The sequence below is a fragment of the Podarcis muralis genome, chromosome 2 (genome assembly GCF_964188315.1).
Source record: "Podarcis muralis chromosome 2, rPodMur119.hap1.1, whole genome shotgun sequence".
NCBI classification, from domain to species: domain Eukaryota; kingdom Metazoa; phylum Chordata; class Lepidosauria; order Squamata; family Lacertidae; genus Podarcis; species Podarcis muralis.
In genome coordinates this window covers 123,895,374-123,912,134 of record NC_135656.1, presented here as the reverse complement: position 1 = coordinate 123,912,134, position 16,761 = coordinate 123,895,374, and the positions used below count along the sequence as shown (strand labels likewise).

Below are 16,761 nucleotides of genomic sequence, written 5' to 3'. Positions count from 1 at the left end.
GAAATTTAGGCCATAATATGTTTATTATTGGGCCATCAGATATTTTGTTCTCTTTGCTTCAGATGATTATTTTTGAATATTTTTGCATATGACATAAATAGCAGGTCTCTTTTACTTATTCCACACAGGAGAGATTCTGATACCCAAGTCCGAGCTCTTCTCGCTCGAGACAGAAGAATATAGAGATGTTGTCCAGGACAAATGGAGAGGTAGGTGCTTCCACTTTGCTGTGACACTGTAGGTTTGATTGCTTCGTTTCAGTGAGTATGAGCCTTGCTGGATCAAAATGAGGGACCATCTTGTCCAGCGTCATCTTCTCACAAGGACCAACCAGGGAGAATCCCACCAGCAGGGCCTGAGTACCAAAGCTCTCCCCATTCACGATTCCCAGCCACTTGGATTCAGATAAATAATATTTCCAAAGGTGGGGGGAGAAGATTAGCTGAGAACTAAATAACAGCTACTGAAATGGTGGGTGATTCTGACAGTGGAGACACAGTGCAAGATTGGGGAATGTGTACAGTTGGTTGGAATGTATCAGGAAGATGATATAGTTCACGGAGGAAGGCGAAAATAGACTGCAGATATGTAGCATTTGCAGAAGAGGTGAAAGAGGGAGAAAGTGCGTCCCTACAGATGTTACTGCACTGAAATTCCTATCACCACTGGCCATTGGACATGCCTGCTTGGGCTGATGGTACTTTGAGTTCAACCACATCTGGCTCCTACATCTGCTTGGAAGGTTCCTCTTTGTGCTCAGTTACATGGGAGCTGAAGTTGAGTTCAACCACATCTGGCTCCTACATCTGCATGGAAGGTTCCTTTTTGTGCTCAGTTACTTGGGAGCTGAAGGTCGTACTGGATACTAACAGTTCCTGAAACTATTGTTAGGAATTCTTCCCTTTCCTGAAAATCAGGTCAGTGGTGTAAAGAGGTGGTGGTGGTCTTGCTGTATGTTAAGTTCTCTTATTCTCTTCCTTGAAATTCTAACAAGGTTTTATTTTTCCTTACTCTCAAGCAGACGATGGAGAAGGGAGTCAGAATTCTGAAGGACCATCTGTGAAGTGCTTCAGTGTGAGTGAGCATCTTATCACAAATCTACAAACTCACACAGGGAAGAAACCCTTTACATGTATGGAGTGTGGAAAGAGCTTCAGTCGGAATGGAATTCTTACTGTACATCAACGAATTCACACAGGGGAAAAACCATATAAATGTATGGAATGTGGAAAGAGCTTCAGTTGTAGTGGAAAACTTCCTATACACCAACGAATTCATACAGGGGAAAAACCATTTAAATGTATGGAGTGTGGAAAGAGTTTCGGTGACAGTGGAGCATGTACAAAACATCAACGAACTCACACAGGGGAGAAACCATATAAATGTTTGGAGTGTGGAAAGAACTTCAGTGAAACTGGAGCACTTACAAGACATCAACGAATTCACACAGGCGAGAAACCATTTAAATGTATGGAGTGTGGAAAGTGTTTCATTTGTAGTGGAAGCCTTAGTGTACACCAACGATCACACACGGGGGAGAAACCATATAAATGTTTGGAGTGTGGGAAGAGCTTCAGTGAAAGCGGAAAACTTACAAGACATCAACAAATTCACACAGGAGAGAAACCATTTAAATGTATGGGTTGTGGAAAGTGTTTCAGTGATACTGGAGCACTTACAAAACATCAACAAATGCACACGGGGGAGAAACTATTTAAATGTATGGCATGTGGAAAGAGCTTCAGTGAAAGTTCCCAGCTGACTATCCATCTACGAACTCACACAGGGGAGAAACCATACAAATGTATAGAGTGTGAAAAGAGCTTCAGTCAGTGTTCCCACCTTACTATACATCAACGAATTCATACAGGGGAAAAACCATTTCAATGTATGGAGTGTGGAAAGAGCTTCAGTGCAAGTGGAAAACTTACAAGACATCAACGAATTCACACAGCAGAGAAACCATTTAGATGCATGGTATGTGGAAAGAGCTTTAGTCAAAGTGGAAGCCTTACTGTACATCAACGAACTCATACAGGGGAAAAACCATTTAAATGTATGGAGTGTGGAAAGAGCTTCAGTGAAGGTTCAAAACTGACCGTGCATCTAAGAATTCACACGGGTGAGAAACCATATAAGTGCTTAGAGTGTGGAAAGTGCTTCAATGTGACTGAACACCTTTATATACATCTACGAACTCACACAGGCGAGAAACCATTTAAATGTATGGAGTGTGGAAAGAGCTTCAGGGATAGGGGAAAGCTTACTGTACATCAACGAATTCACACAGGGGAGAAACCATTCAGGTGTATGGTGTGTGGCAAGAGCTTCAATCGGAATGGAATTCTTACTGTACATCAACGAACTCATGCAGGAGAGAAACCATATAAATGTATCGAGTGTGGAAAAAGCTTCACTGAAGGTCCACAACTTACCATACATCTTCGAACTCACACAGGGGAGAAACCATTTAAATGTATGGAGTGTGGAAAGAGCTTCAGTCGGAAAGGAATTCTTACTGTACATCAACGAACTCATACAGGGGAGAAACCGTATCAATGTATGGAGTGTGGAAAGAGCTTCAGTTGTCGTGGAAAACTTACAAGACATCAACGAATTCATACAGGGGTCAAACCATATAACTGTATCGAGTGTGGAAAGAGCTTCAGTGAAGCTTCAAAATTGACCATACACCTGCGAACTCACACAGGGGAGAAACCCTTTAAATGTGTAGTGTGTGGACAGAGCTTCAGTCACAATGGAATACTTACTGTACACCAACGAACTCACACCGGGGAGAAACCATATAAGTGTATGGTTTGTGGAAAGTGCTTCAGTGAGAGTGGAAGCCTTACTGTACATCAACGAACTCATACAGGGGACAAACCATATAAATGTTTGGAGTGTGGAAAGAGCTTCATTTGTAGTGGGAAACTCAGTGTACACCAACAAAGTCACACCGGGGAGAAACCATTTAAATGTATGGATTGTGGGAAGTGCTTCAGTGAGAGTGGAGCTCTTACAAGACATCGGCGAACTCATACAGGGGAGAAGCCATTTAAATGTTTGGAGTGTGGAAAGCGCTTCAGTGAGAATGGAACTCTTAGAAAACATCAACGGTCTCACAGAGAAGCAGTTGTTTAAATGGAAGGAGTTTTTAATAAACACCTACCGACTCACACAGGGGAGAACCCATTTAGATTTATGGAGTGTGCCAAGTTTTCCCCACAGAGTTCACTTTGTCCCTCATGTCAGCAAACTGATACAGTGGTACCTCGGGTTACAGACACTTCAAGTTACAGACGCTTCAGGTTACAGACTCCATTAACCCGGAAATATTACCTCGGGTTAAGAACTTTGCTTCAGGATGAGAACAGAAATCGCAGGGCGGCAGCAGGAGGCACCATTAGCTAAAGTGGTAACTCGGGTTAAGAACAGTTTCAGGTTAAGAACGGACCTCCAGAACGAATTATGTTGTTAACCCGAGGTACCACTGTATAGGGAAAAATCAATTGTAAATACATGTAGTGTATTTGATGTTCTGGTGTTTGTATGGAAAGTTGTACATATATGTATTAAGGCAATGAAGGTAATGTCTCATAATAGTATGATGAAAGATACCATGTACTGTTAGAGATGTGCAGAATGTGACCCTGGAGTGCTCATTGTGAGTGAACATGTGCTGAGATACCGTTGATATTAGGTCTTTAGCAGAGAGAATTGGGATTGTAGAGTTGTGAAAAGTGGAGCACGACAGTGGTGTTTAACAAGCAGAATTGGTTATAGAATCCTAGAACTGTAGAGTTGAAAGGGACTCTTAAGGTCTTCTAGTCCAAAACCCTGTCATAAGAACAACAACATAAAACCCATTTTTATAATTGCAATAAAGGAACAATGAAAACACAGAATGACTGAAACCATTGTCTTATGTCCTATGTTGTTTATATTTTATAAATTCACTGTTTTACAATACCTCCTTATTCATGGCTACGTTAACTACAAAGTGGATGAAATCCCTGGTGGCAGATGGGATAAAGAGGGACTGAAACTGCCTTGGCCGCACTGGTTGATGATCTCTGGCTAGGGACAAAGGTGAAAGCAGTTTCCTCATTCTGGATCCCACAGTGGCCTTTGATGCCATCGACCATGACATCCTTCTGGACTGTCTAGAGAAGCTGGGGGCACTGTTATACAGTGGTTCCGCTCTTTCCTCCTGGGCTGTGTCCAGAAAGAGTCTGACCCTTGTTCATTTAGTTCAATTTCTGAGTCTTTGCTCTTCCCTTGCGATCTGGGGGGCCACATTCTTGACACCAGATGATACCCAGCTCTTCCTCTCCTTTAAATCAGAACCAGTGAAGGTGGTGAAGGTCCTGTGTGTGTGGAGGCGGTTGCAGGATGGATGGTGGCTAACATATTGAGGTTGAATCCTGACAAGACGGAAGTACTGTTTTTGTGGGACGGTGGGTGGGCAGGTGTGGAGGACTTCCTGTGTCAGGAACCTGGCTCCCCAGGACCCAGTAGACAAGGCAACATCGGAGAGTGAGCGTGCAGATGAGGCAGAAGGCTCCACTTTCCTAGCTGACACCCCACAGCTTCAACCCCCCTTCCCTTCTGGACCTGGCACTCCAATATCAGTGGGAAGGGAAGGGCTGGAAGATAGCCCAGACGAGGGCAGTCTGCCAAGGGGTCAGATATCTCAGGAAGCATTATCTAGTGACAGTGTTCTTGTTGTTTAGTCGTTTAGTCGTGTCCGACTCTTTGTGACCCCATGGACACCAGGCACTTCTGTCCTCCACTGCCTCCCGCAGTTTGATCAAATTCATGCTGGTAGCTTCAAGAACACCATCCAACTATCTCATCCTCTGTCGTCCCCTTCTCCTTGTGCCCTCCATCTTTCCCAACATCAGGGTCTTTTCCAGGGAGTCTTCTCATGAGGTGGCCAAAGTATTGGAGCCTCAGCTTCACGATCTGTCCTTCCAGTGAACACTCAGGGCTGATTTCCTTAAGAATGGATGCGTTTGATCTTCTTGCAGTCCATGGGACTCTCAAGAGTCTCCTCCAGCACCATAATTCAAAAGCATCAATTCTTCGGCGATCAGCCTTTTTTATGGTAGTGACAGTGAAGCAGAGCCAATTAACTATATCAGCCCGAGGAAGAATGGAAACACATTGCAAGAGGTGAGGTCACAGGCAGAGGACCTTCTCGGCGGTGGCACCCGACCTGCAGAACGCCTTCTCATCAGATGTCAAGGAAATAAACAACTAGCTGACTTTTAGAAGACATCTGAAGGCTGCCCTCTTTAGGAAAGTTTTTGGTGTTTAATGTTTTATTGTGTTTTTAATATTCTGTTGGGAGCTGCTCAGAGTGGCTTGGGAAACCCAGCCAGATGGGAGGGGTATAAATAACTGCCATAATATCACAGAATGATGACTCCAATCACTCTAATGTTATTTTAGAGGTTTCCTTCCATTGTTGGGCAATAACTGTAGTCTAGCTGCTGCGAACAGAAAGGAAATTAATATTTTAGATTAAAGTGTACAATATGGGGTCTAATATGGTTATAATAAGGCAAATGCTAAATTCGGACGGATAGATTGTTTATTGGAGGTCTGATAAAAAACTTTCCTCCAGAAGGCGTGGACCACGGTACACTCCCACCAAATGTGAAAATGGGAATCCGAGACCTTCTGCATGCAAAGCAACTGCTCTACCACTGAGCTGCCCCCCCCCCGTAACAAAGCCTAAATTTATCCATCAACTCCCCCTTTTTACAAAAGGTACCCATTGAAATGACACTGGATCACCATTTAGGGTTGTCTTAAGTTACTGGCCTAAACCCCTTCCCAGGAGGAGGCTTTTTACAAATGGGGGGGGGTCGTCTTTCGCTGCCTCTGCAGGGAATTGAACCCATGAATTTCTCACTAAATAAATGGGAATATAGAGCTTCAGTGAAGCTTCAAATCTGACAGTACATCAACGAACGCACACAGGGGAGAAACCATTTAAATGTATGGACTGTGGACAGAGCTTCAGTCACAATGGAATACTTTCTATTCATCAACAAACTCACACGGGTGAGAAACCATTTAAATGTCTGGAGTGTGGGAAGTGCTTTAGTAAGAGTGTAAGTCTTAGAAAACATCAACTATCTCACAGAGAAGTAACTGTTTAAATGGAAGAAGTGTGGAAATGTTTGAATTAAAATGGAGTTCTTAATATACATCTTCGGAGTCTCCCAGGGGAGAACCCATTTAGGCATATGGAGTGTGCTGTTTTCAACACAGATTTCACTTTGTCTCTCGTATCAATAAACTGATATAGGGGGAAATCAATTGTAAATGCATGAAGTGTATTTGATGTTCTGGTGTTTGTATGTACATATATGTATTAAAGCAGTGAAGGTAATGTCTCATAATAGTAAGCATAATGAAAGATAACATATACTGTTAGGGATGTGCAGAATGTGACCCATGAGTGAAGAAGAAGAAGAGGAAGAAGAAGAAGAAGAAGAAGAAGAAGAAGAGTAGTTTGGATTTTATATCCCGGCTTTCACTCCCCTTCAGGAGTCTCAAAGCGGCTAACATTCTCCTTTCCCTTCCTCCCCCACAACAAACAGTCTGTGAGTTGAGAGGGGCTGAGAGACTTCAAAGAAGTGTGACTGGCCCAAGGTCACCCAGCAGCTGCATGTGGAGGAGCGGAGACGCGAACCCAGTTCCCCAGATTATGAGACTACCGCTCTTAACCACTACACCACACTAAACCAGTGGTCTAAACCACTGAGCCTAGGGCTTACCAATCGGAAGGATGGTGGTTCGAATCCCTGTGACAGGGTGAGCTCCCGTTGTTCGGTCCCAGCTCCTGCCAACCTAGCAGATCAAAAGCATGTCAAAGTGCAAGTAGATAAATAGGTACCACTCCGGCGGGATGGTAAACGGCATTTCCGTGCGCTGCTGTGGTTTGCCAGAAGCGGATCACTCATGCTGGCTAAAAGACCCGGAAGCTGTATGCTGGCTCCCTCAGCCAATAAAGTGAGATGAGTGCCACAACTCAGGCGGCCCTGTTTTGGGAAGTTTTTAATGTATGATGTTGTATTGTTTTTAATATTCGGTTGGAATCACTCCTGCATATGTAATTTCATCAACCAATTTTTCTATCACTATTCAAAGGGCCTCCGCTGCAGATTTCCAAATGTAACAATTCACTGATAAATGTATCTATCTACTGGCTCATTGGGAAAACTCTAGAAAGTCATATAACAAAGCCTAACTTTCTTCATCAGCTCCTTCTTTTTTATAAAAGGTACCCATTGCAATGACACTGGACCAGCCCTTAGGGTTGGCTTAAGTTACTCTAAACTCCTTCCCAGGACGAGAATTTTTAGAAATTCGGGGGGCGGGGGTCGCCCTTCGCTGCCTCTGCGGGGAATTGAACCCATGAATTGCTCACTAAATAAACGGGAATATAGGGCTTGCCGGCTGGGAAGGAAATTCATGTTTGCAGGGAGGGGGGGGGGCGTATCTTCTGCCCCTCCCCCTCCCCCTTGGTCAATGAGCTCCGCTTCCTAGAGAGGCAGGAAGGGAGTTTTATTGCGGGGGGAGGGAAGAGGCTATTTGGAGGGGAGGGGTCTCCATCCCCATTCGCGGAAGAGAAGCGGACTCGGAGAAGAGGAGAAAGAGGTGCAGCATATTTGGGGGTTATATGGGGGGGGGAGGATTTGCTTTCCCTCCCCCTGAATCTACAAAGAGGGCATTTGGGAAAGGAGGCGGGAGGATTGGGGGGGGGGGGAGAGACAGGAAATCAGGGAAGGGCTCCGCCCTTTTTCTGTGGGGAGGGGGGGCTGGATGCAGGCCATCCTGTTGCAAAGTGGGGTCTCCCTCCCCCAACAGGGTTTGCATTGCAAGATCCTTTTCGAAGCGCAGAGATCAAGCCAGGCTCCCATGGTGGGGGGAGGCGAGGGGGGCGAAGATACTTGAGACGAACCACAAAAGGGTGCCCCCCCCACTGCACCCAAACTACAAAGGGATTTCCAGCCCCACCCTGTGCCTGTTGACTCAGAGGTCAGTCCTATTCCGTTCAAAGGGGGGGGGGCAGCCCCATTCCACCTTGTGATGCTCCTCTCAGATCTCCCCCCTCCTAAATCTGCTGCTGAAGCCCCAGCCTCAGTGGGGCGGAGATCGGGAGGGCAAGCAGGGGAGAGGAAGTGGAAGCAGCTGGAGAACAGAGTCGCCTCTGGATTGGGGGAGATTTCGAATTGGGGTGTGTGAGAAGTGGACAATGTCAAGGGAAATCTGCCTCCGGAGCTTCCTGAGTAAGAAAGAGGCTGATGTGAGAAGGAAGGGGGAGCCCCCCCCCCCCCAGCTCTCCTTTCAGAAATCCTAGTCTGGCCGGCTGAGGTTGCTTTGGCACAAAGGAAAGAGCCTTGTTGGATTTCCCATGTTGGGGGGTGCAGTTGGGGAGGATTTGCTATGCTGCTTTTGTTCCCCAAAACTGGAGGGAAGAGGCACATTCCTGATTTCCTGAAGCATGAAAAAGCACCTTGTCGGTTTCCCTCCTGCTTGGCAAGGGAAATGGGTCCATGGATGACAGGATTTGAAACTGATCAAGGTCTCTGGAGCCCTTTAAATATGTTCATGGCAAAGACTGGAGGAATTAAAGAAATGCCCCCTTCCCAGCTGGACTTGGGGGGGGGGATGAGTTTTTAATGCTGTTTCTTTCCAAAAAGAGGCTTCTCCAGATATCCTCTTGGGAATTTGTCGGGAAGGAGAATCTAAGCCCCCCGGGGTGGGAGATCTGGCCTGTCTTTCAGGATTGGCCCAGCGCAGAGGTGCTGAGGGACTTTCTCTGCCGGTTCTGGCAGCCTCACTCCTGGCCTCATCTCCATCCAGGTTGCCAGGAGGGCCTTGTAATGCTGTAAGGTAAAGGTAAAGGGACCCCTGACCATTCGGTCCAGTCGTGACCGACTGGGGTTGCGGCGCTCATCTCGCTTTACAGGCCGAGGGAGCCGGCGTACAGCTTCCGGGTCATGTGGCCAGCATGACTAAGCCGCTTCTGGCGAACCAGAGCAGCACACGGAAACATCGTTTACCTTCCTGCCGGAGTGGTACCCATTTATCTACTTGCACTTTGACGTGCTTTCGAACTGCTAGGTTGGCAGGATACTGTAGGTCTTCTAAAGCCCACCACCTGGGCAATGCTCACACCAGAACTCTGCAAGGTGGGCCAGGATGACAGCCTGTTCCGTGTTTGGAACAGGGGTGGAGACCATTATCCAGCCTGAGGGCCATTTTCGCTCCTGAGCAGCCTTCCAGGGGCCACTTTCCATTGATGGGCGGGACAGAGGACAGAGATGGTGGGGCTATGGGGCTGACTCTGAGCTTTGTCCAGGAGCTGCCTGCCTTCCAGGGATTTTTCCCAGCCCCACAAAAAAACCTCAGAAGGCAGCTGGGATGCGTTGGAAAGAAGGTGTGGCGCTGGGGAAATTCCTGAGGGCCAGAGAGAGAGACAGAAAGGATTTGAGGGCCAATTCAGCCCCTGGGTCTGAGGTTCCCCACCCTGCAGTTCGGGTGCTGGGCTTCCACCAGGGAGACCCTGTCTCCCATCCCCCTGCTCAGTTTGGACCCCCTGAATATTTCTCCTCCTGTCCTTTCTCCCAGTGTAGGGAAGATAAAGGGACACACACACACACAGGTTCCTAAGAGGAAGGACCAGGGGGCCAGAAGCTACTCAACATCATATCTCTGTCCCCTAAACTGCAATCCATGTTAGCGCATAAAAGGTAAAAAAAGGTAATGGACCCCTGACATTTAAGTCCAGTCATGAACGACTCTGGGTTTGGAGTACTCATCTCACTTTACTAGCCAAGGGATCTGACGTTTGTCCGCAAACAGTTTTTCCGGGTCATGTGGCCAGCATGACTAAGCCACTTCTGGACCCTCTGGTTATTTCTCATGCTAAGAGAAGCTGCCCAGAGTGGCTGGGGAAATCCAGCCAGATGGGTGGGGTATAAATAATAAATTATTATTATAAATTATTAAATTATTATTATCCTGTCCATCCTCACAGTGTAGAGAAGATAAAAGGCTACAGACACACACACACACACACACACACACACACACACACACACAGAGGGGGGGGGTTCCTAAGAGGAAGGCCTAGGGAGCCATAAGCCACTGAACTTCCTATTTCTGTCCCCTAAACCACAATCCATGTTAGCGCATAGAGTGCTCTAAATATTTCCATCTGCTCCGCTTGGATGGAGCTTCTTCACCCTGGTGCCCTCCAGGTGTTGCTTTTCTTCTGACTGCAAATTCTCCCCATAATTTAGGAATTTCCTTTATTTTCTTTATTCTAAATGTATCAAAGGGTCAGAAACTGGTTTCCTGGGTGGCTGTTCAGAGGAATGACTGTAATGCTTTCTGCGAAGCTTCATTCAGAGTTTGGGATTTGATCCTAGAACTTTACAAACTGAAGCTGAATGTCCCCTAAAGGCTGAGGCAGCTTATAGTATTATAAAGTTCCTGTAGAAAGGATTACATCCTTCCAGTTCCCTTCGTAATGAGAATTTATGAGTATTAGTTTATTAGTACTGGTATTTGTACTTTGTAAAAGGAATGCTATTCGTGTTAATGTCTCCCACCCTAAATAAATCTGCCTTTCTGTGAACTGTTCTGAGACATCCAGGTATAAGGCGGTATATAAATTCAGTAATAATAATAATAATAATAATAATAATTAATTATAATAATTTCTGCATTATTCTCCTTAAAGAGCTGCTTCTGCATTGAAGTGCATCTTGTCAACAGCTGAGGGAGTCCCAGAAGTGGCCCAGTTTACGCCTCCTCCAAATCGCCTGCAGGCAGCGCAATGGCCTCAGAGGCACTGTTTGGACCGTCTCTTCTTAAAGGTGGAGTGGAAAGAGGAGCCATGCAGCTTCCTCAGGTAGGGAAAGAGCAACGGGAGCAGGGAGGAGGGAAGAGGCACAGATGGGACCACCCAGCCTCCCTCTGTGTTTACTGGGGATGATGGCGATCAAAGAGAAGCTCTGTCTTCTTCCTCTTCTTCTTCCAGGTCCTCTTGACCTTTGAGGAGGTGGCTGTGTTTTTCACTGAGGAGGAGTGGGCTCTGCTGGATCCAGGCCAAAGAGCTCTGCACAAGGAAGTCATGGAGGAGAATTATGAGATGGTGGCCTCTCTAGGTGAGGGCACATTTTTATTCCTCTTGGCTGTTAGACGTTGGAGGTGTGAATCTGCTGTTTGAGCCATTTATTCATGTTGTGTCTTCTTCTTTGGCGACCCCTCGTAGCCGAGTAAGATTGTCTTCCATGAACATGGTCTTAACAGTGTGTCTGTAAGTGACTATAGAGGCCAATTCTGGATCCACACATCCTTTGGCAGTGGGGACATAGGTTTCTGGGCAGGAGTTAATCACAGCGAGGTTTTGCCAAACATGCTTTCCTCGTAGCTTGTTTCTCCCTTTCGTCCTGAGTTTGTGCTTCTTCAAAGTCCATGAAGCCTTTGGTAAAGCTATTTTCCAGTTGGCACTCTTGCAAGCCAGTGGTTCCCAATTTTCTATGCCTATACCCCATTTTTTTAGATTAGCCTTCAGAACATCTTGAAACCACTTTAGTTGTCCACCTGTATTTCACTTTCCATTCTTAAGTTGGAAATAGAGTAGTTGCTTTGGAAGACAATAATCAGGCATCTGAACAACATGACCAGCCCAACGAAGTTGATGTTGAAGATAGTAGTTTATAATAATGCTGTACTTTTATCAGTAGGTAACTCTTCATAAGCTGATACTGTGGTATGAATTCCCCCCAAAAAACAAAAAATGGAAAATCAACAGTGAAGAGACTCACAGGTTAATAATTATGGTATGAGGTTTCCTGGTCCATATCATTTATTAGCTTTTAATGGGCCAGCAGATACTTTATTTTCTTTGCTTCAAAAGATTAATATTTTTCTATATTTTTAGAGTCATATAAAGTAATATCTCTGGTTACAAACCGTCCTTCTTGTGAAAGCTTCGGGTTACGTGCTCTGCTAACCTGGAAGTAGGTGCTCCTGGTTGTGAACTTTGCACCAGGATGCGAGCGGAATCGCTCCATTAGTGAAAGTGTGCCTCGGGTTAAGAACGGTTTCGAGTTGAGAACGGACCTCTGGAACAAATTAAGTTCATAACCAGAGGTACCACTGTATTACTAATACAGCACTTATGTTTTACTTATTCCTCATAGAGCGGCTCTGATACTCAGGTCTGAGCTCATCTCCTTGCTTGGAACTGAAAAACACAGGCATGTTGTCCTGAACAGATTGAGTGTTACATGCTTCCACTTTGCTGTGAGACTGTAACTTTGTATGTCGCCTTTCAGTGTGTAGGAATATAAAACCGGTCTTGAAAGACCTACATTGGCTCCCAGAACGTTTCCGAGCACAATTCAAAGTGTTGGTGTTGACCTTTAAAGCCCTAAATGGCCTTGGCCCAGTATACCTGAACGAGCGTCTCCACCCCCGTTGATCTGCTGAGGTCCAGCACTGAGGGCCTTCTGGCAGTTGTGAGAAGCAAAGCTACAGGGAACCAGGCAGAGGGCCTTCTCGGTAGTGGCGCCTACCCTGTGGAACGCCCTCCCATCAGATGTCAAAGAGATAAACAACTACCAGACTTTTAGAAGACATCTGAAGGCAGCCCTGTTCAGGGAAGTTTTTAAATCTTTTTTTGGAAGCTGCCTAGAATGGCTGGGGAAACACAGCCAGATGGGCGGGGTACAAATAAATTATTATTATTATTATTATTATTATTATTATTATTATTATTAAAAAGAGCCATTTGGATTAGAATAAGGGCCCATCTTTTCCAGCAGCCTGGTGCAGGTTTAGGCGATGTGTACAGTTGGTTGGAATGTATCAGCGAGATATTACAGATCAGGGAGGAAGGAGAAAACTGAATACAGAGGTGCAGCATTTTCACAGGAGGGGGAAAGTGTCTCCCTCTCGATGTGGCTGCACTACAACTCCCATCATCCCTGGTCATTGGCCATCTTTGCTTGGGTTGATGCTGCTTAGAGTTCAGCCACATCTGGAGGGTCATAGATGCCTCACCTCAGCATACAAGGTTTGTCTTGGTGCTCAGTGTTACATGGGAGTTGAAGGTAGAACTGGATACTAAGGGTTCTTGAGACTATTAACATATGTCCTTTCCTTTCCTAAAACTTTGGTACATAGAAGAGGGAGGGATGCTGGAAGTGTTAAAATCAGAGAAGGTGCTGATTGGCCTTGCTATGTGTTAAGTTCTCTGGTTCTCTTCCTTGAATACCTAACAATATTTTCTTATCTCCCACCCCCGATACTTAAAACCAGGTGATGGAGAAGGCAATCAGAATTTTGAGGGGCCATCTGTAAAGTACTTCACTGCGAGTGAACACCTTAGGACACATCTTCAAACTAACACTGAGGAGAAACCCTTTAAATGTATGGAGTGCGGAAAAAGCTTCAGTGAAAAGGGAAAACTTACCATACACCAACGGATTCACACAGGGGAGAAACCATTTAAATGTATGCAGTGTGGAAAGAACTTCAGACAGTCTTCACACCTTACCGTACATCACCGAACTCACACAGGGGAGAAACCCTTTAAATGTACGGAGTGCGGGAAGTGCTTCAGTGAGAGTGGAAGTTTTACTCTACATCAACGAACTCATACAGGGGAAAAGCCATATAAATGTATTGAGTGTGGGAAGTGTTTCAGTGAAAGTAGAAAACTTACTGTACATCAACAAATTCACTTAGGGGAGAAACCCTTTAAATGTACGGAATGTGGAAAAACCTTCAGTCAGAGTGGAAGCCTTACTGTACATCAACAAATTCACAGAGAGGAAAAACCATTCAGATGTTTGGAGTGCGGAAAGAGCTTTAGTCAGAGTGGAAGCCTTACTATACATCAACGGAGTCACACAGGGGAGAAACCATTCAGATGTATGGAGTGTGGGAAATGCTTCAGTCAGTGTTCACACCTTACTAGACATCAGCGGACTCACACAGGGGAGAAACCATTTAAATGTATGGAGTGTGGGAAGGGCTTCAGTCACAATGGAATACTTACTGTTCATCTACGAACTCACACAGGGGAGAAACCATTTAAATGTATGGAGTGTGGGCAGAGCTTCATTCACAATGGAATCCTTACTGTACATCAACGAACTCACACAGGGGAGAAACCATTTAAATGTATGGAGTGTGGAAAGACCTTCAGTCAGTGTTCACACCTTACTATACATCAACGAACTCACACTGGGGAGAAACCATTTAAATGTATGGAGTGTGGGAAGGGCTTCAGTCACAATGGAATACTTACTGTACATCAACGAACGCATACAGGGGAGAAACCATTTAAATGTATGGATTGTGGGAAGGGTTTCAGTGAGAGTGGAGCTCTTACAAGACATCAACAAACTCACACAGGGGAGAAACCATTTAAATGTATGGAGTGCGGAAAGAGCTTCAGACATACCTCACACCTTACTCTACATCTACAAACTCACACAGGGGAGAAACCATTTAGATGTACAGAGTGTGGAAAGAGCTTCAGTCGGTGTTCACATCTTAATATACATCTACGAACGCACACAGGGGAGAAACCATTTAAATGTATACATTGTGGAAAGGGTTTCATTGAGAGTGGAGCTCTTACTAAACATCAACGATCTCACACAGGGGAGAAACCATTTAAATGTTTGGAGTGTGGGAAGTGCTTCAGTAAGAGTGTAACTCTTAGAAAACATCAGCAAACTCACAGAGAAGCAACTGTTTAAATGAAAGTGTTTAATGTGTTTCACTTATAGTGGAGTTCTTAATCAACACCTATGGACTCTCACAGGGGAGAACCCATTTAGATGTATGGAGTGCTCCAAGTTTCCCCCACAAAGTTCACTTTGTGCTTCATATCAACAAACTCAGATAGGGAAAAATCAATGGTAAATGCATGGAGTATATTTGATGTTCTGGTGTTTGTATGGAAAGTTGTACATATATGTATTAAAGCAATGAAGGTAATTTCTCATAATTGTAAGTATAATGATAAAGCTAGTGTACCGTTAGGGATGTGCAGAATGCGACTCTGGAGTGCTCATTGAGACTGAGCATGTGCTGAGAGTCTGTTGATATTTGGTCTTTGGCAGATAGAGTTGGGAGTGGAGAGTTGTGAAAAGTGCAGTACAACAGTAGTGTTTAGGAAGCAGGATTGGCTCTGGAATCCTAGAACTGAAGAGTTGAAAGGGACTCTTAAGGTTTTCTAGTCCAGTTCCCTGTTATAAGAACAGCAGCATAAAGCCAATTTTTATAATTGCAATAAAGGAACAATAAAAACACAAAATGACTGAAAAGTAATTATGAAACCTTACTACATTGTTTAGATTTTATAAATTCATTGTTTTACCTTCCCTTCTCATTCATGGGTACATTAACGACAAAGTGGATAAAATCCCAGGTGGCAGCCTGAATAAAGGAGGTGCTGAGGGGAAGAACCAATATGGGGAGGGAAGGTGGCGCAGGGAAATGTGGGCATTGCCAGTGGTTTCAGGAGAGTCATTTCCCTGCGGGGAGAGGAATCTCTGAGCCCCCGTAATTGGCCCATCTTTCAGAAATCTGTAGGAAGAGCAGGCAGTATAGGAGGCTGAAAGCAGAGACCATCTGGAGCTGCTCCTCCCTCTGCCAGCATTGAGCATTTGCCCATGACATGAAGCAGCCACAGCAGGTGCTGCAAGCTGCCCACAGTTGGACTTCACCCCCAAAGGCCCCCTCCTCCATCGCCTCCCGAGACAGACGGATGCCAACAGGGTCTCTCTGCCTGACGAGGATTTCACCTGGGACCTCCTGCATGCAAAGCATTGAATTCAATACCTTTATTAAAACAACAATATTCATTTATTCAAAGTAAATACAGCTTTGTCCACTGCCATAATATCACAGAATGATCACTCCAATCCTCAATCCCACATCACGGTCATGTTGGCTCCCCCAATGCCCTCAATAGGAACCCAACTACGGATTTGCTTGGCTAGACATTTCCAACCATTATATTCCCTCCACAAATACCTCCGTCGTGATGATGATGATGGTGATGGCATTAAAATATTGTGTTCTTCAATAAAGGGAGACCAGATTGTGTCAAAAGTATCTTTTTTGGAGATGCCTTTGATTAGACACCGATGGCATGTGAGGCGTTATGACAGAGCATGTACGCTCAATGCATCAATCTCATTGTTCGCACGATGGATATTAGGGTCACAGGTGCCTCAGGCACCCTGCTCCAGCCCCTGGCAATGGTGCAGATGTTATTGATCCAAGCGCCTATTGGTTTTTTAGAGGTTTCCTTCCATCATTGGGCAATAACTAGTTTAGCTGCTGTGAACAGAAATTTATGGAAATTTATGAAATTTACCAAAATCATCACAATCACTCCGGCAAATGTCCCTACAAAACATTTCATCAACCAGTTTTCCTACGTCTATTCAAAGGGCCTCCGCTGCAGATTTCCAAATGTAACAATTCACTGATACAGACGCTTCAGGTTACAGACTCCGCTAACCCAGAAATATTACCTCGGGTTAAGAACTTTGCTTCAGGATGAGAACAGAAATTGTGCTTCGGTGGCGCAGCAGCAGCGGGAAGCCCCATTAGCTAAAGTGGTACTACAGGTTAAGAACTGTTTCAGGTTAAGAACGGACCTCCAGAACAAATTAAGTTCTTAACCCGAGGTACCAT

General features: G+C 45.2%; 2 protein-coding genes across 18 annotated transcripts in view; both read left to right on the top strand.

The window, feature by feature from the left end:
* Positions 1-3,908, top strand: part of LOC114592541 (uncharacterized) — a 29,239-nt gene extending 25,331 nt beyond the window's left edge. For 3 of the 9 annotated variants that reach the window (XM_077923143.1, XM_028720745.2, XM_077923144.1), the window contains 2 exons: positions 129-209; positions 1,022-3,908. In XM_077923143.1, coding sequence (XP_077779269.1) covers positions 129-209; positions 1,022-3,144 — 2,204 coding nt within the window. In that variant the 3' untranslated portion in view covers positions 3,145-3,908. Of the gene's footprint in view, positions 1-104; positions 210-1,018 lie in introns of all 9 variants that reach the window. The other 6 variants (XM_077923137.1, XM_077923138.1, XM_077923139.1 and 3 more) reach the window with 3 other exon arrangements.
* The window catches only part of LOC114592655 (uncharacterized), a 51,019-nt gene that overhangs the window by 18,574 nt on the left and 15,684 nt on the right, over positions 1-16,761 (top strand). The window contains exons 2-4 of one of the 9 annotated variants that reach the window (XM_077923134.1): positions 10,772-10,942; positions 11,072-11,198; positions 13,360-15,370. The exons of 2 other annotated variants lie outside the window; for them this stretch is intronic. In XM_077923134.1, the coding sequence (XP_077779260.1) occupies positions 10,868-10,942; positions 11,072-11,198; positions 13,360-14,810 (1,653 nt within the window). In that variant the 5' untranslated portion in view covers positions 10,772-10,867 and the 3' untranslated portion in view covers positions 14,811-15,370. Of the gene's footprint in view, positions 1-7,599; positions 7,678-7,870; positions 8,059-8,875; positions 8,917-10,771; positions 10,943-11,071; positions 11,199-13,359; positions 15,371-16,761 lie in introns of those variants that run through there. 6 more of the 9 variants (XM_077923129.1, XM_077923131.1, XM_077923130.1 and 3 more) reach the window with 6 other exon arrangements.